Below are 22,779 nucleotides of genomic sequence, written 5' to 3'. Positions count from 1 at the left end.
TATCCAATCAGCCACGCTGTCTTTTGATTGGAACATCTAGTTCATTGACATTTAAAGTAATTATTGATAGGTATGTACTTATTGCCATTTTATTACTTGTTTTCTGGTTGTTCTTGTCGTTCTCTGTTCATTTCTTCATTTTGTTTCTTCTCTTGTGATTTGATGATTTTCTTTAGTAGTATGCTTGTGTTTCTTTCTTTTTAGTTTTTGTGTATCTGTTGTAGGTTTTTGATTTGTGCTTACCATGGGGTTCATATATGTTGACCTATAACTATATCTACTTGTTTTAAACTGATAGTCATTTAAATTCAAACACATTCTAAAAGATCTACACTTTTTACTCCCCTAACCACATTTTGTATTTTTAAAAAAATATTTATTTATTTATTTGGTTGCACTGGGTCTTAGTTGTGGCTTGCGGGTTCCTTAGTTGTGGCTTGCCAGCTCCTCAGTTGCAGCAGGTGGGCTCCTTAGTTGCGGCAGGTGGGGGGTCCTTACTGGAGGCTTGCCAGCTCCTTAGCTGTGGCACATGAGTTCCTTAGTTGTGGCATGAAAGCTCTTAGTTGCAGCATGCATGTGGGATCTTGTTCCCTGACCAGGGATCGAACCCAGGCCCCCTGCATTGGGAGTGCAGAGCCTTATCCACTGAGCCACCAGAGAAGTCCCCATTTTGTATTTTTAATGTCATATTTAACATCTCCAGGTTTATCTCTTAACTGTTTATTGTAGTTATATTTGCTTTTACAATTTTCAGTCTTTTTATCTTCATTTTGGCTTAGTTAAGTAGTTGATCCTCAGTCCTTACTATATATTTGCTTTTCCTAGTGGGATTTCCCCGTTCCTATAGATTCTTACTCCTTTTCCACTTAGAGAAGACCTTCTAACATTTCTCTTATGGTAGATTTAGTATTGATGAACTCTTACTTTTTGCTTTTCTGAGAAGTTCTTTATCTCTCCTTCGATTCTAAATGATAATCTTGCTGGGTAGAGTATACTAGGTTGCAGGTTTTTCCCTTTCAGCACTTTGAATATGTTATGCCACTCCCTTTAGATCTGCAAAGCTTCTGCAGAAAAATTGGCTGCTAGCCTTATGTGGATTCCCTTATATATGACCCTTGTTTTTCTCTTGCTCCCTTCAGAATCCTGTCTTTATCTTTTTTGTTTGTTTGTTTGTTTGTTTTGGGCATGACCCGAGGCATGTGGGATCTTAGTTCCCTGATCAGTGATCGAACCCATGCCCCCTGCAGTGGAAGCACAGGGTCTTAACCACTGTATTGCCAGGGAAGTCCCTCTGTCTTTAACTTTTACCATTTTAATTTTATGTCTTTATGTGGGTCTGTTTGGGTTCATCTTGAGACCCTCTGTGTTTCCTTTACTTGGATATGTTTCTTCAGGTTTGGGAAATTTTCAGCCATAATTTCCTCAAATATATTTTCTTTCTTTTTTTAAAATTTTTATTTATTTATTTAAAAAATTTATTTATTTTATTTATTTATTTTCGGCTGTGTTGGGTCTTTGTTGCCACATGTGGGCTTTCTCTAATTGCGGCAAGCAGGGGCTACTCTTCCTTGTGGTGCACGGGCTTCTCATTGTGGTGGCTTCTCTTGCTGCAGAGCACAGGCTCTAGACATGTGGGCTTCAGTACTTGTGGCACGTGGGCTCAGTAGTTGTGGTTCACGGGCTCTAGAGCGCAGGCTCAGTAGTTGTGGCGCATGGGCCTAGTTGCTCCGTGGCATGTGGGATCTTCCTGGACAAGGGCTCGAACCCATGTCCCCTGCATTGGCAGGCGGATTCTTAACAACTGTGCCACCAGGGAAGCCCCTCAAATACATGTTCAATCCCCATCTCTCTCCCTTCTTCTGGGACCTGTATAATTCAAATGTTGGTATGCTTAATGTTATCCCAAAGATCACATAAATGGGGACTTCCCTGGTGGCGCAGTGGTTAAGAATCCGCCTGCCATTGCAGGGGACACGGGTTCGAGCCCTGGTCCGGGAAGATCCCACATGCCACAGAGCAACTAAGCCCATGCACCACAACTACTGAGCCTGCACTCTAGAGCCTGCATGCCACAACTACTGAAGCCTGCATGCCACAACTACTGAAGCCTGCGTGCCTAAAGCCTGTGCTCCACAAGAGAAGCCACCACGATGAGAAGCCTGCGCACCATAATGAAGAGTAGCCCCCTCTTGCTGCAACTAGAGAAAGCCTGTGTGCAGCAACAAAGACACAACGCAGCCATAAATAAATAAATAAATAAATATTTTTAAAAAACAATCACATAAAGGGTTATCATTTTAAAATTTTTCTTTTTCTTTTGCTGTGTGTGTTTTTTTTAAGCCTACAGCACCCAGTATTTCCAGGCAGTCTCTCATCCAAGTACTAACCAGGCCTGACCCTGCTTAGCTTTCTGAGATCAGGCACATTCAGGGTGGTATGGCTGTAGACACTTTTGCTGTTCTGATTGGGTGATTTTCATTAGTCTATCTTCCAGATCCCTTATGCATTCTTCTTTGTCATTTAGTCGCTATTTCTTCCTTCTAGTGTGTTTATTTCAGCTACTTAATTCTTCAATTCTGTTTTTTTTAATATTTTCAGTTCCTTGTTAAAATTCTGTGTTCATCTATTCTTTTCCCTAATTCAGTTAACATTCTTATTTCCAGTGCTTTGAATTCTTTATCTGGTTAATTATTTCTGTTTCATTATTTTTTCAGGAGCTTTCTTTTGCTCTTTCAGTTGAGACCAATCCCTCTGAATTTTTCTTTCTTTCTTTTTTTTTTTTTTTTTTTTGGCTGTGCCACATGGCATGTGGGATCTTAGTTCCCTGACCAGGGATCTAACCCATGACCCCTGCAGTGGAAGCATGGAGTCTTAACCACTGGACTGCCAGGGAAGTCCCTCTGACTTTTCATTTTGCTTAACTTTCTCTGCCTCTATAAACTTAGATGAAAGTTACCTATTGCAGTCCTGAAGGGATGTTCTTATGTGGGAGTGTCCCTATACAGACTGCAGGTGCCCAATGCCTTTGGTGGGAGAGCTGGATTTGTTGTGGACACAATCACATCTTTCCTCAGGGTGTGCTGGCAGCTATCACTTTGGTAGGAGGTGGGGCTGGAGATGGAGGGGCTAGAGCTGGAGCTAGGAGTGAGGTGGGACTTCTCTGCTCAGTAGCTGTCACTGCTCTATTGGGGGCGGGGTCTGATTCCAAGTTGTTGGAGCAGAAGTCCTGAGGATCAGGCCCAAGCTGGCTCTGTTTTCTTTAGGTGTGTGCTTTCCCCTCTCCCAGCACCAGGCCCCTTGCCCCAGGTGGGGGGCGCTGAAGCAAGAGGGGGGGGGCCTGCATGGGCGCTCAGCCCATGTCAGCTATAGACAGAGGTCTGAGCTGTCTCCAATGTGCTGCCCAGGCAGACACCAGCAGTTGCTTCCCTTGCTCTGTTCAGATGCAGCCCTGAGTGCTGGCAAAGTTCATCTTACTCTTTCTAATGCATTCAAACTTTTTTTTTTCTACTGCTTCAACAGAGTGCTGGAATCTCTCCTCAGGAAACCTGGACTTCTAAAAGGCTCTCTCATCTGTAGGTGTCTGCTCAAATCAGCAGTCTCCAGGTTTACCTTAATTGCAGCCAAGAGGGACTAGGGCTGATTCACAGACTCCTGCTGGTTCAACAGCCCATACCAAGGACTGTCCACCTATTACTTGATACACAGGTGGTTGAGACTCCTCCCAGGTCCCTTGGTATATAGTGTTGGATCCCACAACACCCACAGAGGCAATTTGTGGATGTATGCCAAGTTTTAGTTGTTAAAAGGGGACGTGTGTGCAAAATTGATGGGCATCTTATGCCACCATGAGGCTGATGTTATTCTTCAGTGTTCAGATTTTTATGAAGGATCTATCCTATTTTTTAAGTTTTAGAAGCATAAGTTTCATGAGGTATTTTGCCTTCTTACACTTACAGTCTTTATTTTTCTTTAAGATGAATTATTCCTTGTTCAATAAGGAATAAATGTTAATCAAACTTTTCCTGTATTCACTTACATAGATGTCTTTTTTCCGTGATAATGTCTTTGATGTTGAGTAAGGTATAGATCACATTTAAAAGTTTTTCCATAAATAACAAAGACTGAGAAGATAACAATGATGATGGCTAAACTAACCAAGTATTTATTATGTGATGGGCACAACTGTAGGATCCCCATAACCAGCCTCTGAAGTACACTAATTAGGCCCACATTACAATAAACACATCATATATGCATACAAAAGGATCTGCAAGAATAAGTAAGTTGGTTATGTTGGGGAAGTAACTAAGGTCGGGATGTTAGTCAAAGGGAAGTACAATTTTACCTATAATGTATAAATCAGTAAAAGCAGAAGAGAGCCACATATTATCTCTAAAATGAACAACAAATAAATAAAGCAGACACATTCAAAAGGGGCCAACAAGGTAACTCTTTATAATGGCAAAATTTTCAGTATTTGACAAAATGGGGGTTTGATAAAAACAGGTAAATACTTTTAAGCCAATGGAATAGTAACAATATATTCACAGACAAAGAATATTGAAGGCTGGTTATAGCATAATCACACTTTCTCTCAAAAGCAATGCCAGATGTAATCTTACAGGATTTGCTCCAAAAATTTGACAGTGACTGTCTATGACTGGTAAGATTACAGATAACTGTAGCTGTTTTTTTTTTTACTCATATCTACATTTTTATGGAGGAAAATTGTTCTGCAAAAAGAATAATATAAGTTTCTAAAAGGAAAATAAAACAATCTTCCCAAAGGTACATATCCATAAGATACTAAAGGATATGTAAAAGTAACAGTAACTTAACACAAACAGGGTGACACACAGATACACAGACAGATATGCAAATTTTAAAAACAAAGACTGACCTGATATCGAAGCTTTATATGTATAAAAATAAACTTACCATCAAACATGCAATAAAAATATATAAAAATAGATATGGTTATTAAATAAATGGTGTTAGTATGAGAAATGGGGGAGGGAGAAAAAGGGTAAATTAGACCCTCAATAATTTAAAATAATTTTAAAATGCATCAGTAATTCTGTATACTTCACAAAAAATTAAGAACATTAAAAAGAAAGTAGCAGGGTTAGCCCCCAAATAAATTTCGATGCTTAAAATAAATGCAATATACAATAAAAAGGTTTTTCAACTTATAATATTGACAAGTATGAATTTTCTGAAAGTAATGAAGAAATGAATTTAGATAAAAATATTCAAATATTTTATTCAGAGTGTTTATTTTCTGTATGAATTTTCTCAGACTGACTAACTGGTAAAGTATAAGTATATGTACCTTAGTTACATTTGTAGGGACTCTCACTAGTATGAATTCTCTTTATTGTATGGTTCCTTAACTACGTAATTCCAATTTATAGAGTTTCTCATTCACAGAGCTTCTTACCAGCATGACTTTTCTTATGTTGCTGAATTTCTGAACCCCTCTCCAAAGCCTTCCCACAGCCCTTACATTCATAACGTTTCTCACCAGTATGTATTCTCTGATGTTGAGTACGGCTGGAGCCCGTACCAAAAGTCATCCCACATTCCTTACATTCATAGGGTTTCTGACCAGTGTGTATCCTCTGGTGCCGATTAAGGGCTGAACCACTACTAAAGGACTTTCTACATTCTTTACATTCATAGGGTTTTTCACCTGTGTGAATTAGCTGGTGTTGAATAAGTTTTGAGCCACTACCAAAAGCCTTCCCACATTCCTTACATTCATAGGGTTTCTCACCAGTATGAATTCTCTGATGTTGAGTGAGGTCTGAACCACTACTAAAGGCCTTCCCACATTCCTTACACTCATAGGGTTTCTCACCAGTGTGCATTCTTTGATGCTGAATAAGTTTTGAACCACTTCTAAAGGCTTTCTCACATTCCTTACACTCATAGGGTTTCTCACCAGTGTGAATTCTCTGATGTTGAGTGAGATCCGAGCCACTATTGAAAGCCTTCCCACATTCCTTACATACATAAGGTTTCTCACCGGTGTGAATTCTTTGATGTCGAGTAAGGGCTGATCCAAAACTAAAAGCCTTCCCACATTTGTTACATATATATGGTTTCTCACCAGTATGAATTCTTTGATGCCGCGTAAGAGCTGAACCACTACTAAAGGCCATTCCACATGCTTTACATTCATAAGGTTTCTCACCAGTATGAATTCTTCGATGCTGAGTAAGGTTTGAACCACTGCCAAAGGCTTTCCCACAATCCTTACATTCATAAGGTTTCTCACCTGTGTGAATTCTGTGATGCCGAGTAAGGGCTGATTCAAAACTAAAGGACTTCCCACATTCCTTACACTCATAAGGCTTTTCACCACTGTGAATTATCTGATGTCGAATAAGGCCTGATCCAAAACTAAAGGCTTTCCCGCATTCCTTACATTCATATGGTTTCTCACCAGTGTGAATTCGCTGATGGTGAGTAAGGTTTGAGCCACTACCAAAGGCCTTCCCACATTCATTACATTCATAAGGTTTTTCACCAGTATGAATTCTTTGATGGTAAGCAAGGTTTGCACCACTACCAAAGGCCTTGCCACATTCTTTACATTCATAAGGTTTCTCACCAGTATGAATTCGCTGATGTCGAATAAGGACTGATACAAAACTAAAATCCTTCCCACATTCCTTACATTCAAGGAGTTTCTCATCAGTATGAATTCTCTGATGCTGGGTATTGAAAGTGGGTATGTCTTCAGGAGTAAATATCATTTGACTGAAATGTCCTTCCTGAGATTCCTGTTTTCTCTCAAACTGGCTTTTACATTCCCAATCACCTCTGAAACTTGAACACTCAATGCTGTTTTTTATAAGTCTTTCCATTATCTCCCATCAGGATGATTCTATTCCATAAATATCCTTTTTCAGAAATAATTCTTGGTCTCAACCTTGATTCACAGTCTGAAAGAAAATATAAAAACATTCACTTTTTTTGTGTTCTGGGAGAAATGAAACTTTTATAATAGATAGGAAAAGACTTAACTGAAACTCATTTTCATATAGAGTGGCTTATACAGTTCTCATATATGATTGGGCATTTTGACAAACAGATAAGGAAACAGAATGAGAAGAAACACTAGAAGGTGAAGGAGTTATTTAGGAAAAGAGATTAAGTCAATTGTTCCTAAATAGTGATTTAGATAAAAATACCCTAAAGACATGGGGAGCTCAATAAATATAAAGATGTCCAGGCCCCAACTCAATTTTGTTAACTAGTGTCATATACATTTAAAAATGAGTATAATTATCATTTAACCCATTTCTTAGGGTTGTTTGGAGCTCTAAGTAACTACACCAGGAAGGAAAAATCTAGGCTAGATGGTCATAAATTGCATATAATCTGATGGAGATAGAAGAGAAAGTTACTTCAGATGTAGCAGTATCTTGATGAAAGATTAATGAACTGAGTAAGTCTGGAATGAGCAATAGAGAGTGAAGATTCTGTTGTGGTTAGAATATAGTTTGTTTATGCCATTTGGTAAAATCCGAAGTCTTGAGGCTAACCTTGGGAGAACCTTGGGAGAACAAAAAAGGGGACTTAGCAAAGGCCAAAAGCAGAGTAATTGAGAATGTAGTTTTAAAATCAGAGAAAAGGGGCAAGAAGATAGGAGGTAATGTGATACTTCTGGAAAATTACAAGGAGGATGCAGATACATGAGTACTCTGAACCCTAGCTCTGATGATTATTGAAATAATTCTGAAATCACATTAATGTATTGATATTTACACAGTTGTGTAAAGTAACGCTACAGTGTTTGGTAGCTATTATTTTGGAAGACTTATATGCCATAAAAGTGACCAGGAAAATAAAAGGATTCAGAGACATCAATTAAGACCCTGAACAAATAAATAACGCAAGCCACAAAAGGTGAAAACATTTCAGCTCCATTCTCTTCCTACAATACTCAAACAGCAAGCTTGTTTAGACTCGGCCTAAATATGTCTTGAAATTGTTCTTTCCATCCCCACTGTCAGTAGATAATTCTAGCCAAAATTATCTTTTACTTGGATATGAAAGCGGTATTTTATCTAGCTGCTTGCATTTCCAGTTTTGCACCCTTAACAGCCAGAGTGATATTCAGTCTGGCACTGTTCTGCTCAGAATGCTTCAATGGTTTCCCACTGTCCCTCGGATAAGACCCACACTCCTTAACTTGGTCTTTAAAATTCCTCAGAGACCTGCCTACTGCCTGCCTCTTCAAGATGATACCTCTCTCCTATCAGCAATAAGCCCTAGTTACACTGGCCTTACTTTGTTCTTCAAATGCACTAAACTGTAACATGCCCCTCCCCAACAATTTAATCTGCTTGAAATATTCTTCCATACCTCCCTTCCCACTGCCCCCACTCTTCACCTGCAAGTTCCTGGTCATTGTTCAAATCTCTGCTAACTGGCATACCCTAATAAAGATCTTTTCTGAATACTCAGTCTTAATTTTGCACATCTCGCCATTATTTCTCAAAGCACTTTTTTACTTTTCTTTTTTTCTTCCTTTCTTTGTGTTTAGTGTTTGGTAATGAATGATTACACATTTATCCCCTACAATTGCAAATTTCCTATATTTTTTAAAGCCTTTATTGAATTTGTTACAATATTGCTTCTGTTTTAGTATTGGTTTTTTGGCCCCAAGGCACGTGGGATCTTAACTCCCCGACCAGGGATCAAACCCACACCCCCTGCATGGGAAGGCGAAGTCTTAACCACTGGACCGCCTGGAAGTCCCCAGCAAATTTCATATTTTTTTGAGTGTTTGCTTAATGTCTGTCTGCTACCATAGAGCCAAGATTGAGGAAAGCAAGGGTAATGTCTGTTACTTTAGTCAGATTGAACCCTGGCACACACAAAAAGATCAAAATACATTTACTGAATGGCTAATATAATAAGTTAGTCTCAAAATTCATTATTCTTAAAAATAAACTTCTAAAAACAATATTTCTCTAGAAAAGGATATACTTTCTCTCAAACAGTGAAAGTGAATCACATGTGGTTATTCCTGTCCTTTAAAAAAATCTCATTAAAAGGAATGAACTGGCTTTTTAACAAAAGGAACCCACAAAGTCAAAGAAAATTGAAGAGGAAATAGCAGCAACAAAACTTTTGAAGCTGGAAAGCGTGAAGAGAAATGACGAACAACTTAACAAAGAAAGACGAAACCTAACCCAAAAGTAAGGAAAACCCGGAAGGGGATGATTTATGCTGCAAACCCCAGAAAGGCTTAAGAAATGGGAGCATTACATACTTAAGAAGGTCTACTAACTGGCATACAAAAGTTAAATCAGCTTCTCAGTGTCCACTCTATAATACTGATACAAATATCATCATTTGAGGAAATCCTGTAACATAAAATAGATTAAACAAAGCCCAAAGGAACTTAGAAGAGAAACCACATAGGAAAACAAAATTCCAGAAGCCACCACTAATATCTTCAAAGGGATATGAGAAGCCATTTCACATGATAGAAGAATAGGATAACATAAAAGGAATAAGAGGCAAAAAAGAATACTTAGAAAATGAAAATATAAAGTGGGAATTAAAATATATCATTAGAAGAGTTAAAAGATAAATGAAAAATCTCTTTAAAAAGTACAAAAATATGGAAGTAGAAAACAGGAAATGTATAACACAGGGAACTATATTCAATATCCTGTAATAACCTATAATGGAAAATAATCTGAAATATATACATATGTGTATATATATATATAACTGAATCACTTTTCTGTACACCTGAAACTATCACAATATTGTAAATCAACTATACTTCAGTTAAGAAAAAAACAGAAAATAGGAAAGACATTGGAAGGTCATGCAAGCCAGGTCAACATCTAATGGGAGGAGATCATTCTTCAAAGTGTGCTAAGCATCTGCCAAGTATCAGGCAGGATGTTAGAAGGAATGAAGAAATCTGAAAATTGCCATTTTGAAATCACCAATCTAATAATTGATTCAGGCAAGGATCCTCAATGGATTCTAAAATCAGAAAGTGAATGGTCAAGATAAGGGATATTCACTCTCTTAGCATCAATCCACATATGATTTACTAACTAAAAAGGGAAACATGTACCTTTATACTGGAAAGGTTTGGTACTCAGTACCTTTAACCTTAAACGATGAAACTTGGTATCATCAACAGTGGAACAACCTGACACTCTGCCTTCTGATGTAATGCAATAGAATACACCGTACCACCTTTGTCAAAATAGGTAAGCTGAATCTAAGCCTCCTATTTCCATAAGAAAACCATCAGACAAATGAAGGTTGTGAGACATTCTATAAGGCAACTGTCTTGAATTCAGTGTCATATAAAACAAACAAAAATGAGAGGCTGTTCTAGAATAAAAGAGACCAATGAAGCCCAACAACCAAAATAATACATGAATCCTGATTGGATCTGAGATCAAGCAAAGAACCAAGTAAATAAACAAAAACATAACATCAGCTAAAAAAAGACATTTGGGGGAACCACTGGAGAGATTTGAACATGAAATGTTTGAGGTGGTACTAGCGAGTTTATATTAATTTTCATAGATTTGATATGTCATTGTTATTGTTTGGAAAATGTCCTTATACTTAGGAGATGCATGCTAAAAGTATTAAGGGTAAAATGTCAGGATGTCCTCAACTTATTTTCAAATGATTCAGGGGAAAAAAATGCACACGCACGCACGCACACACACGTGTGTGTGTGTATTTAGAAAAATAAAGCAAATGTGGTAAGATGTTAACAATTGGTGATTTTAGCTGATGGCTATATGGGGCAAATAACTGAATATTCTTTCAAATTTTCTGTATGTTGGAAAATTTTCAAAGAAAACAGAAATCAGAAACAGATTGTTTTTAAAAGTAGCATTTAAGAAGATTTTCCAGAACTGAAGGACACAAATCTCCACAATAAATGGGCTCGCTTGATACCTAGTATAAAGAATAAAAATTATTCACACTAAGATATAATTTCATTAGGTTCCAGGACAGTAGGAACAAAGAAAATACCCTAAAAGAATCCAAACAGTAAAAAAACAGTGCATATATAAAAGACTAGGAATGAAAATAGCTTTGGAGTTCCCAAAAATATTCTAAGCCAGAAGTCCTAAGTTAAAATTTCTGAGAGAAAATAATAATTAGAATCCCATGCCCTGCCAAAGAACCAATGCACTGGTTCAAACAGCCCTTTCAGATATGCTAGAACTCACAACAAATTTAACACATTTATCTCTTCTTACATGCCATCTACATCAAAAACCCATTTTGATATCTGGAGTTTTCTTGGAGTAAACCAAGAAACAGGAAGGAAATAAATAGGAATTCATAGTCTTGCCATGATTTCCATGTGAAAGGTAGAGACTTGATTGGGAAAGAATGAGATCCTTAAATATGGAACTGGGACATCTGGTTGGGACTCAGATGAAACTGACAATCTTGAACCTCCAACTTACTTTGGGCCTCTCTTACCAGTGGAAGAAGCTTGCAATCCAGTGTCTGGGAGACTAGCTTTCCTCTGACTGAAAACTCTATAATAACATCACCTGGAGCAGTACCTGAAAAGGCATGCTAATTCTCCTCATGACCCACCAGAACCATTCTGTTGCCACTAGACCTGTAACAAGGGTCCAACCTCAGCATGTTCCAGAGGAACAAGTAGATATTATGAGCCAGGAGGAAATAACTTACTATTAGTTTGCAAGGGCTGCCAAACCAAAATACCACAGACTGGGTGATATAAACAACAGAAACTTATTTGCTCACAGTTCTGGAGATTAGAAGTCCAAGATCAAGGTGTCAGCAGGTTTGGTTTCTTTTGAGGCCTCTCTCCTTGGCTTGCAGATGGTTACTTTCTCACTGTGTTCTCACATGGTCTTTCCTCTGTGTGAGCATCCCTGGTGTCTCTTTGTGTGTCTAAATTTCCTCTCATATAAGGATACCAGTCAGATTGGTTTAGGATCCACCCTAACAGCCTCGTTTTAATCATCTCTTTTAAAACCCTGTCTCCAAATATAGTCACATTGTAAAGTACTGGGGGGTTAGAGCCTCAATATATGAATTTGGTGGGGGACACAATTCAGTGCACAATATTCACTAAAACAAAGGTTATGGGAGCACAGTGCCACTACTCTATCTTTTTGTATAGTTTTAACGTTTGGAACCATGTTCATAAAGTCAAATAAACAAGAATATTGGCACAATATTCACTAAAACAAAGGTTATGGGAGCACAGTGACACTACTCTATCTTTTTGTATAGTTTTAACGTTTGGAACCATGTTCATAAAATCAAATGAACAGAATGGGTTAATATTAATTAAAAAATCAAACAGAATACAAAGGGAATAAATGAACCTAAAAGTATTTGAAATGAATAACATAACCACAATGAAGGAGCAGATTAAAAACTGAATCCAAGGGGCTTCCCTGGTGGTGCAGTGGTTAAGAATCCACCTGCCAATGCAGGGACACGGGTTCGAGCTCTGGCCCGAGAAGATCCCACATGCCGCGGAGCAACTAAGCCCATGCGCTACAACTACTGAAGCCCGCACGCCTAGAGCCTGTGCTCTGCAACAAGAGAAGCCACAGCAAGGAGAAGCCCGTGCACCGCAACGAAGAGTAGCCCCCACTCACCACAGCTAGAGAAAGCCCGTGCGCAGCAACGAAGACCCAAGGTAGCCAAAAATAAATAAAATTAAATCTTTTAAAAAAAAAAAAAGACTAAAAAGAGACATGATAACTAAATTCAATGTGTGATCCTAGACTGTATCCTGGATAGCAAGTCAGGGAGAGAGGGTGTGATGTAAGTAGGATGAATTGGTACAAAGAATATTATTGAGACTAGCAAAAAATTTTGTATATGGACTGTTACATAACAGTATTGCACTGTTGTTTAAATTTCTTATTTTAGTGACTGTACTGTGGCTATGTAAGAGAATACTCTTGTTCTTAGGAAATAACACACTGAAGTGTTTAAGGGTAAAGAGGCAAATGTCTGCAACTTATTCTTAAATGGTTCAGATAAAATGTATGTATTGTGTATGTGTGTGTGTCCTCACATGCATATATAGAGACACAGAACAATTGCAAGTGCACACAGGAATGATAATACAAATAGGACAAAATGTAAACAATTGGTGAATCTGAGCAAAGAGTACCCAAGAATACTTGGTACTATTCTTGTAACTTTCCTGCAAGTTTGAAACTTAATCAAAATTTAAAAGTTACCCAAAACAAGACATATTCCTAAATAATTCTCATGTTAAATATGAAACTAAATAGAAATATAAAATACCTAGAAATGAAGTGAAAAGGAGATCAATACATGTAAAAAACCTGGACACAGGAAAGAAAATTACCCCCCAAAAAGAAAATTTAATAACATTAAACTCCTTTTAAAAAATAAAACTGATTTGAATTCAATACTGAAACAAAAGAATCTCAAAAAAAGCAGAAAAAAATTAATGAAGATTTAAAATATGTAAGATTCACAAAAGTCAAACCTTGCTTTTGAAAAAATATGAAGACTGCTGATTAAACACATATGTATACCATCTCCTTTAGGTTTTATCCCAAAACACCACTAAAATGACCAAACGGTGATATTTTCCTATTGTTAATTGCTGGTAAGGGCACAGGTATGACAGATACTACTGACTGCCCCCCTCAAAATCATCCCTCCCCTACTTCCTTGCTACAAGAATTTTTTTTCCATAGTTTTTTTTCATCAGCTCCAGAAAATGAATCGTGATTTGCCTAGGCCAGTGGTTCTGAATTGATTGCTATTAGAATCAATTAGGTAGCTTTTTAAAAAATTCTAAAGCTTGAACCCCACTCCAGACCAATTAACTCTTAATGTTTTTCTTGTCATCTTGTAAGACTTTAAGTCATTAATTCTCAACTGTGGCAGCACACTAGAATTACTTGGTGATCTTTTAAAAATGATGATGTCCAGGTTATATCCCAGACCAATTAAATCAGAATCGCTGGGAGTGGGACCCAGACATCAGTAACATCAGTAAGGTTAAGAATAACCAGCTTAAATTAAATGAAATAATTAACTCTCTGTTCTGTTTGTTGGAGTTGTGTTTTTCTGCCTTATGCAGCCAAAAGTAACCTAACGGCAGTGGAAACACAGGTTCTAGCAGAGTGAGCTGGGTGTACTGGAAGTGTTTACTGAAGTTTAGAATATGTGTACTCTATTATCTCCATGATTTCATATTATAAAATATGGCCTTACATGAAGCAATTAAAATGAGCTCTATACTTAAGTGAACAATTCTCCACACAGAATAAAAAGCACAAACAGTAACAATAACTACAGAGTGACTACTAACTGACACTAAGTAAATGGGCAGGTCCTCTTTTAAGTGTTTTATGTAAACCAGCTCAATCCTTGGACCCACTCTGTAATTCAGTTACTTTCCACATTTTGCAGGATACACTTATAATCCTTTTTATATAGAAATATTTTTAAGTGACAAAACAGTACCACATACACATTTACATGTGTATGCATGTAAAAGGATATTTAAAAAGGACAAATAATTAACTGAAAACAGTGGCTACCTTTGGGTACTTTGGGTAGATACCTTGGACTGGGGATTGTAGTTACATCAAACCTGAACCCCTTCATAACATACAAATTATTTTTATAACAAAATTATAATTATTAACTAAGTATAATTTAACTAAAAAAAAAATTTAAAAAGGAAAGCACTAGCATTCGGCCTAAGGAGATGCTCATTGTTTATAACGGCAATAATTTGTAAGCAAACCATGTTCAAAAAAGGGGGCTTGGTAAAATGGTAACATGATAAGGCCATTGCAACTCATGGTAAAGATAAATGTGTAAAGACATGGACAGTTGTTCACAATGTATTGATATTTTGGCATGATAAAGATGGGTTACAGGTCAGTAGCCATAGTATGATCACATTTAGAAATGAATTATCAGTATTGACAGCAGTTGTCTTTAACTGACAGGATTACAGATAACTTTTGTTACTTATTTGTGCTTCTCTGTGTTTTACAAATTTGTTGTAATAAATAATTTTTTTGTAATGAAAGAAATAGAGAATACAGCTATCTTCAGAAAAGTGACATATTTGACCAAGTATTCAAAGATTTTAAAAAAGAAATGATCTAAACATGGCACAGATACAAGCACAGAGACATAAAATTTAAAAATTCAAATACATAATACAAACTATTTAAATAACATAACAACAGGTAGGCAATGCACAATGGAATACTAGTCAGCCATGAAAAATAATGAAATCTTGCCATTTGCAACCATGTGGATGGACCATGAGGGTATCACGTTAAGTGAAGTAAGACAGACAGAGAAAGAAAAATACCCTATGATCTCACTTATATGTGGAATTTAAACAAATAAGCAAACAAAAACCAAGCTCATAGATACAGAGAACAGATTGTTAGTTGCCAGAGACAGGGGGTGAGGGGGTGGGGTTGGGTGAAATGGGTAAAAGGAGTCAAAAGGTACAAACTTCCAGTTATAAAATAAATAAAGCTTGGGGACATAATGTACGGCATGGTATAGAGTTAATAATACTGAATTGCATTTGAAAGTTGCTAAGAGAGTAAATCTTAAAATTCATAAGAAAAAAATTGTAACTATGTATGGTGATGGATGTTAACTAGACTTACTGTAGTGATCATTTTGCAATACAGTTGACCCTTGAACAACATGGGTTTGAACTGAGTAGTTTTACTTATAAGCAGATTTATTTCAGTAGTAAATACTATAGTACTACAGGATCTGTGGTTGGTTAAATCCGAGAATGCAGATACAGAGGAACTATGGATGTGGAGGACCGACTATAAGTGATATGAAGATTTTTGATTGTGCAGAGTCAGCGCTCCTAACCTCCACATTAAGGGTCAACTGTATGTACAAATACTGAATCATTACATTGTACACCTGAAACAAATATAATGTTATATGTCGATTATACCTCAGCAATTAAAAAAAAAAAAAGATCTTTTGGGACCCACCAAAAGACTTTGGGACCCACCAAAAAACTTTTTAGGCAACCACTTTATACCATAATTGATTTAGAGGTCCCAAGAATGGGAAATAAAGGAGAGGAGAGCTAACATTTATTGAATTTCTGATGTGTACCAAATGTTCTACATATCTTATTTCACTCTCAACAACATTGAGAATGAGAACCTCTTGTTTACAGGTTAAGCAGCTCGTAGGTGGTGTAGCTGAGATCAGATGTCACATTTGATACTAGAATCCCTAATTTTTATACCATGTTACAGAGACTAGTAGTGTAGGTAAAATAACCTGAGGGATGATTTGTTTCTTTTTTTTCTGAGGGAGCCAATATTTAAACTAAAGTGTTAGTGAGAATAGATGGCAAAGAGGCAGAGGCAGAAACTGCCTGATGGAGGATAGTGTGGGGGAGGGGGTTGAGGGGGCTGGGGAAGAGAAGTGGAAAGAGTAGTTAAAAAAGAAATATAATATAGGGAGAACAGCAAAAGGTACCATACAAAACTGACTTGATTAGACAAGAATGTTATTAAAATAAAAATATTAGACAGTAAATATCTACATCTGTATCTAAGTCTATATCTCGTTTTTATATCCCCTGCTTCCAAAAATGTATTTGAGGAGGCTAAGAATAAAGAAAAAATGTTAAATCATACACAAAGGTCATACATCATAGGTATTCAATGTCAAAAACCCAGGCTAAGATTATTACTAAAATTGATCATTTCTGAAGTGCTCAAATTCCTGGCAGTCAATGCAAAAGGGAAATACTATATACGATGGATTAAATTATTCCTATTTGCCAAGGAATATTTTTTTTTTTTTCTGGCAGCGCCTTGTGGTATGTGGGATCTTACTTCCTTGACCAGGGATCGAACCTGTGCCCCCTGCATCGGGAGCTCGGAGTCTTAACCACTGGACCACCAGGGAAGTCCCTGCCAAAGACTATTTACAGGAGATAATGAAGACCTTGATGAGAAACATGCAGAAAATGTAATATCAATTGAGAGATTCATGTTATTAGAAGATTCCCCAAATTTCTACTCACATAATTATAGACACAATGCAATTCAATCAAAATCCCAAAAGATGTTTGAGTGGAACCAAACTATTTCAAAAATGTATATGGAATGCAAAGAAACACAAACAGCCAAGACATTCTTGAGGAACAAGAAGGTAAGAGGACTTGCTCCAAATATTATAAAGTCACAGTGAATAAGATAGCAGAGTATTGCTGCAAGGGGAGACAAACAGAGCAATGGAACAAAACATAAAGTCCAGAAACAGATGTAGCCATAATGGTCACTTGATTTTTGACTACAATGGCACTGCAGCTCAGTGTAGAAAAGATGAACTTTTCAATAAATGATACTGGAGCAACTGGATACTCACATGGGGGATAAAATGAAATTGAATCCCTACCCTACACAAATCAATTCCAGGTAGTGTAAAAACATACATGTTAAAGCTAAAAACTAGGAAGCTTTTAGAAGAGAACACAAGAAAATGTTCATTACCATGAGGTAGCAGAAAATTTCTTAAACAAGCACTAACTATTGAAAAAGATTTCATCACATTGAAATCCAAAACCTCTATTCACCCGAAGACACCAGAGTGAAAAACCAAGTCAGAGTAGAAGAAAATATTTGTCACATGTGCAACTGACAGTAAACTAAAATATAGAAGATACATATTATGTATATATATTTTATATATATATTCAACTGCTATAAATCAGTTAGAGAAAAACAACCCAGTTAAAAATTGGCAAAATATTTGAACAAGCATTTCACAAAAGAGGATATCCAGGCGGGCAAGAATTAGTGTTCAATTTCATTGATAATACAGGCATGTCAATTAAATGTGATAACACTAGATAGCTACCAAATTGGCAAAAATTTTAAAGTGTGACGATGCCAAGAGCTGGCATGACTGTGAAACAAAAGGAGCCTTTTTAAACTGCTGATTCAAGTAAAAAACTTGCATAGTATATTTAGAGAACAGTCCAGCACTGTCTAGTAAAATTGAAGATGCGCAAACCCTATCCCTCAACAATTTTATTACAATTTTAGTATATATATTAAAGAAATACAAGCACATGTGTACCAAAATATGTGCACAAAACATTTGTAGTCACATTGCTTATAGCAGCCAAAAACTAGAAGCAAGTCAAATGTCCATGAAGAGTAGAATAGATAAGTAGTAAATTGATACTATTATACAAGATAGTATATAGAGAGCAATGGAAAAAAATGAACTGTAGTTATAGGAAATATGAATGAAGCTCACAAACGTTTTTCATGAAAAAAGACACAAAAGAATGTCTATTCATACAAAGATAGAAAACAGACAAAAACTAAATCTATGTGGTTTTGGAATTCATATCAAAGCTCTAATGAAAGACAAAGAAATGATCACAGTGGTTATCACCAGAAGAGCATAATTGTTTGTGATTGTGGAGGGGTACATCAGAGGCTGCTTTAGAGATGGCTGTATTCTTTTTCTTGACCTGGGTATTCCTTACATCGGTCTTTATAATTATTTGCACAAATGGGTGTTAAATGCCATTTCTGTATCTAATTTGAAAGAAAAAAAAAGACATAGGCATTCAAATAAATATGCACCTCTAAAAATGTTTCCAATATTAAATTATGTGGGGAAATACTTAAATATAATTTTATGTGAAAATGTAGGCTATAAAACGGTAAATGCTGAATAAAATCAATTTTTAAATATCACACTTTATATATGTACATAAAACATACTGGGAAGAAATTATCAAAAAGTTAGCATTGGTTTTAACTGGGAATTTAAATTTTCTTCATTAGGAATTGCTGTACTTTTGAAATTATTTAAGATAATTTCACTTTTATAATAAAAAATATATATATTTTTAAGAGTGCATAAAGAAAAATTAAAACATTTGTCAAATTAGGAAGAGAAAGTCACGTGTGTGGGTTGGGGTTTGGAGCAAATCACATTTCTCAAGGGAAAAATTCCATAGATCAGGTCACCTGACAGGCAAGAATTTTCAAGAGAAGGAAAGCAAGTCATATCCTGACATAGAAAAGAGGATTTCAGGAAACAAGGGGAAACGACAAGCTACCTTGCAGGTGCCTTGTGGATGTTCAACAGCCATTCTTTACTCCACTCTGGAAGACTCTGCAAGCAGAGAAGAGCTGGAGAAAGAGAAAGGAGTCAGGAAAAACCAGGCTCTTCTGGGAGCCCAAGTCAACCTACCACCCACCACCTACAGATATTAGGTCAGACAAGTCTTGGGCGTCCTGCTCAATACCAGCATTACAGACAAGCACGGTCATTTGCAGTTCTGGGCAGAATGTGTTCCTGAGCTCACAGAGGTCTCCTGGTAACAGAGCGCTGGAGTCACAAAGGCACAGACAAAGGCGCCCCACACCTACAGTGCAATATGGATACATAATCATAGGAACTCACACCACGGGCACACAGGCACCACAGACCTCAACAAAATGGGCTGCAGACGGCCACGCAATCATACACACCCCGGGGAGAGTCAGTCACAATCGCAGTCATAGGCACCCCCACGTACTCACATTCCCAGTGACATACATTATGGGGGCACAATGACAAATTCACACGCACCCTACCACCAACAATATCACACACACACACACACACACCAAGGGGAAACAGTCACAAATCTCACAGTTAAGCCATCCCACACCCACGGCTCAGCAAATGATCATAAATACACACACACACACAAGTGTATACACAGTTTTACAACCGCGGTCAAGGAACCTCACACTCGCAAACAGTGCCACACCCGGTCACACAATTAAACCCCCATCACACTTGCACAATCAAAACCACAATCAAGCCCGTCTCCCGCCCTCACAGTTTGGTACAAGGTCACACAGACACAGAGACACAACCACAATCAGACACACACTCCTCACGATCTCCCCTTCCCAGCTGGCTCCCGTAGAGGCCGAAGGTTCCAGACACTCCCGGCTCCAACCCCGGGCTCCAGGCCATCTCACCTACGACTCCTCCGGTCTGGTCAGCACCGCTTCACTCTACTTGAAACAAATAGAGCCCAACACCTCACACAGTACCCTGAGGCCGTTTGCCCCAGCCCGTCAGAAAATCCCGTCCACTCCTCAGGAGAAGATCTAGTTCTCGCGGGAGGGAGCACTAGGCCTAGAGGCCTCTGGGAGATGTAGTCCAGAAAGCGACAGGCTGCTAAAAGCTATCTCCTCTTCATCCTGATTCCCCCTGGCCGCGGAAGCCTGGATCCGGCAGCGCACCTGAGGCTTCCGCGAGTCTCAGCTGACAAGAACTCCCTCGACCAAACTTTAGTCAAGTCGACTGCACTGACTCCATCACCCTGCCCACTGGCTATAAATCTCCAGCTACTGTTACATACCCAGTTGAGTTCAATCTCTCTTCCCTATTGCGATAGTCTTTATAATAAAGTCTTCCTTATCTGTTTACCTTGTCTGGTGCAACTTCTTTGACACATCCCAGCCTCAGGTTGCGGTTCTTTCAGGTTTTGGCGCTCACCCTGCAACATCCTGGGCCTCACGGCCTCCTGGGAAATGTAGTCCAGGACTTTGCCAGCGGCGGAGTGGACCCGGCCAAGATAGACTGCGTTCCCTAGGCGCTGAGGCGGTACGTGGCCTCAGTTAAATGACCAGGAGGCTGCTAAGAATTGCGCTTTGCCCTGGGAGCGTGCAGATGCCTAGAGGCAAGCTGCTGCGGAAAGTGTCGGGGAGCCAGAAGGGCGAACCCGAATGCGGGACGTGAGTGTCTGGGACAAAAGCAGCCTAAAGAGTTTGAAGGGGAGAAATCCACAAGCCCAATCACGTATGCGAGAGTGGGTGAAGGAGAGCCCGAATGTGAGACCGTGATGAGATTGCGTGTGTGACTACATTTAGGGGTTAGTTGAACGGAAGAGAGACTGCATGCAGGTAAAATTGATGAGTGTGAGAGAGAGGTGGGATCAAGATTATAAGTGGCTTTGTAAAGATGGAGGGTCATATTGTGGGCTTGTGTGGTTGGGAGTAATTGTGTGTGTGTGTCTGTGTGTGCGTGGTAGGGCAAGATTGTGTGTGTATGAAAGTATGTGTGTCATCACGTAATTGTGGGCCACTGCATGGGTGGCTGAGATAGTGGAGGAATCTGAATCCTCTCAGCCTCATTTCCTCTTCAAACTGAGATAATAGGATATGTCTTCCCGCAGATTCAGTTTTAAGGAGAAAAAGCTCCCTGTTGATATAATAAATAACTTATACCATTTTAATATAAACACTTAAGATTCCAAACATTTTGTTCTGGAATAGAATACTGAATCAGTATGGCTTTTTTTTTTTTTTTTTTTTTTTTTTTTTGCTGTGTTGGGTCTTCGTTTCTGTGCGAGGGCTTTCTCTAGTTGCGGCGAGCAGGGGCCACTCTTCATCGCGGTGCGCGGGCCTCTCACTATCGCGGCCTCTGTTGTTGCGGAGCACAGGCTCCAGACGCGCAGGCTCAGTAGTTGTGGCTCACGGGCCCAGTTGCTCCGCAGCATGTGAGATCTTCCCAGACCAGAGCTCGAACCCGTGTTCCCTGCATTGGCAGGCAGATTCTCAACCACTGCGCCACCAGGGAAGCCCCAGTATGGCTTTTTAAACAGGGTGTATTTTATTATGGGGGTGCCTGTTTTGGGTTATGTCCACAAACTTATCCCCAGACGTTTTTCTCTTCTCTGTTCCTTGGGAGACATTGATGAGGTAAATATTCAGAGATGTGATTGTTCAGTTCAACCAGGAGGTTCAGCCACAATTAAATGATGTTTAGAGGAAGTTGTATAGGTATATGATGCTGGAGAACTAGAGCAACATAGCCACATTAGGTATGGATAGCTTCTCCGTATAATCCAACTTTTGAAAGTAAAGTGACATCTCTGATATATTTAGAATCTTTACATGGCATAATGGTTTCAGCTTTGAGATGTAGGCTTCAGATATTCTAGAGCCCTCTGTGACATGATTGTATATGCTCAACCTTTAAGGCAAAAGGTTATTTACTTTGTTCCTCTTTATATGGTAACTTCCTTAAAGGCCCAAGGTCAGTCTGAGTTTGGAGATGGTGCTTGAATTCAAGCCTTTTGTGATTTTCCTATATACAGGCTCTCACGTCACCAAACTGCATGAAATCTTCAAGTTGGGACAAGAAGATAGGCCATGGGTGGTGAGTAGAAGAAATGAAAAGGAGTGGGAGCCTTTTCTGTACAAGTGAGTGAGTGGGAGCCAGGCAGATGTGCCTGGGACAAGGGAGAGCACAGATAGATGTTCAGTGAGGGAATTTACACCATAACATGTTTTCCAGGTTTTGCTATATAGACCCTACTCTTCTTGAGTTTTAGTTGATGTGAATCCTTCACTCATCATTCTTCCTCTATCAGTGCCCTGTTTATTTAAGCAGATCCTAGAGGACCATATTCTCTTCATTCTCATAGCCTACATATGCAGTCAGTCCTTCATACATCTGCAGTCTTTGAAGACTCTTATTGTTTCACGCTGCTGTTTCTTCTTATTACATTCCATTTTCTATCTTTCCATTGCTAAAAGCTTCAGGGTTATAGTTTACCATTGTCATTGACTTCCCACAGTCATATTTCAGCAATCTCCATTACCACAAGAAGCTACTAGCTTAGAAATCATTACTACTTTCCTCTTAGCTCCCCTCTCTGCCAAGTTTTTTATTTCA

The 22,779-nt window shown here is 38.4% G+C and overlaps 2 protein-coding genes across 7 annotated transcripts in view; one reads left to right on the top strand and one right to left on the bottom strand.

Annotated features, from left to right (window-relative positions):
- The window catches only part of ZNF345 (zinc finger protein 345), a 29,012-nt gene extending 8,405 nt beyond the window's left edge, over positions 1-20,607 (bottom strand). Inside the window, exons 1-3 of one of the 5 annotated variants that reach the window (XM_036832896.1) lie at positions 20,073-20,174; positions 19,157-19,229; positions 4,006-6,950 (exon numbers count right to left, since the gene is read on the bottom strand). In XM_036832896.1, the coding sequence (XP_036688791.1) occupies positions 5,421-6,872 (1,452 nt within the window). In that variant the 5' untranslated portion in view covers positions 6,873-6,950; positions 19,157-19,229; positions 20,073-20,174 and the 3' untranslated portion in view covers positions 4,006-5,420. Of the gene's footprint in view, positions 1-4,005; positions 6,951-11,793; positions 11,831-15,530; positions 18,627-19,156; positions 19,230-20,072; positions 20,175-20,526 lie in introns of those variants that run through there. The other 4 variants (XM_036832893.1, XR_005017386.1, XR_005017387.1 and 1 more) reach the window with 4 other exon arrangements.
- A 57-nt stretch (positions 20,608-20,664) lies between these two features.
- ZNF790 (zinc finger protein 790) overlaps positions 20,665-22,779 on the top strand; it is a 30,713-nt gene continuing 28,598 nt past the window's right edge. The window contains exon 1 of one of the 2 annotated variants that reach the window (XM_036832840.1): positions 20,665-20,703. The gene's annotated coding sequence lies outside the window, so the exon portion shown is untranslated. Of the gene's footprint in view, positions 20,704-20,766; positions 20,835-22,779 lie in introns of those variants that run through there. The other variant, XM_036832838.1, reaches the window with a different exon arrangement.

Source organism: Balaenoptera musculus, chromosome 19, assembly GCF_009873245.2.
Source record: "Balaenoptera musculus isolate JJ_BM4_2016_0621 chromosome 19, mBalMus1.pri.v3, whole genome shotgun sequence".
NCBI lineage: Eukaryota > Metazoa > Chordata > Mammalia > Artiodactyla > Balaenopteridae > Balaenoptera > Balaenoptera musculus.
This window is presented reverse-complemented; position numbering and strand designations above follow the sequence as displayed.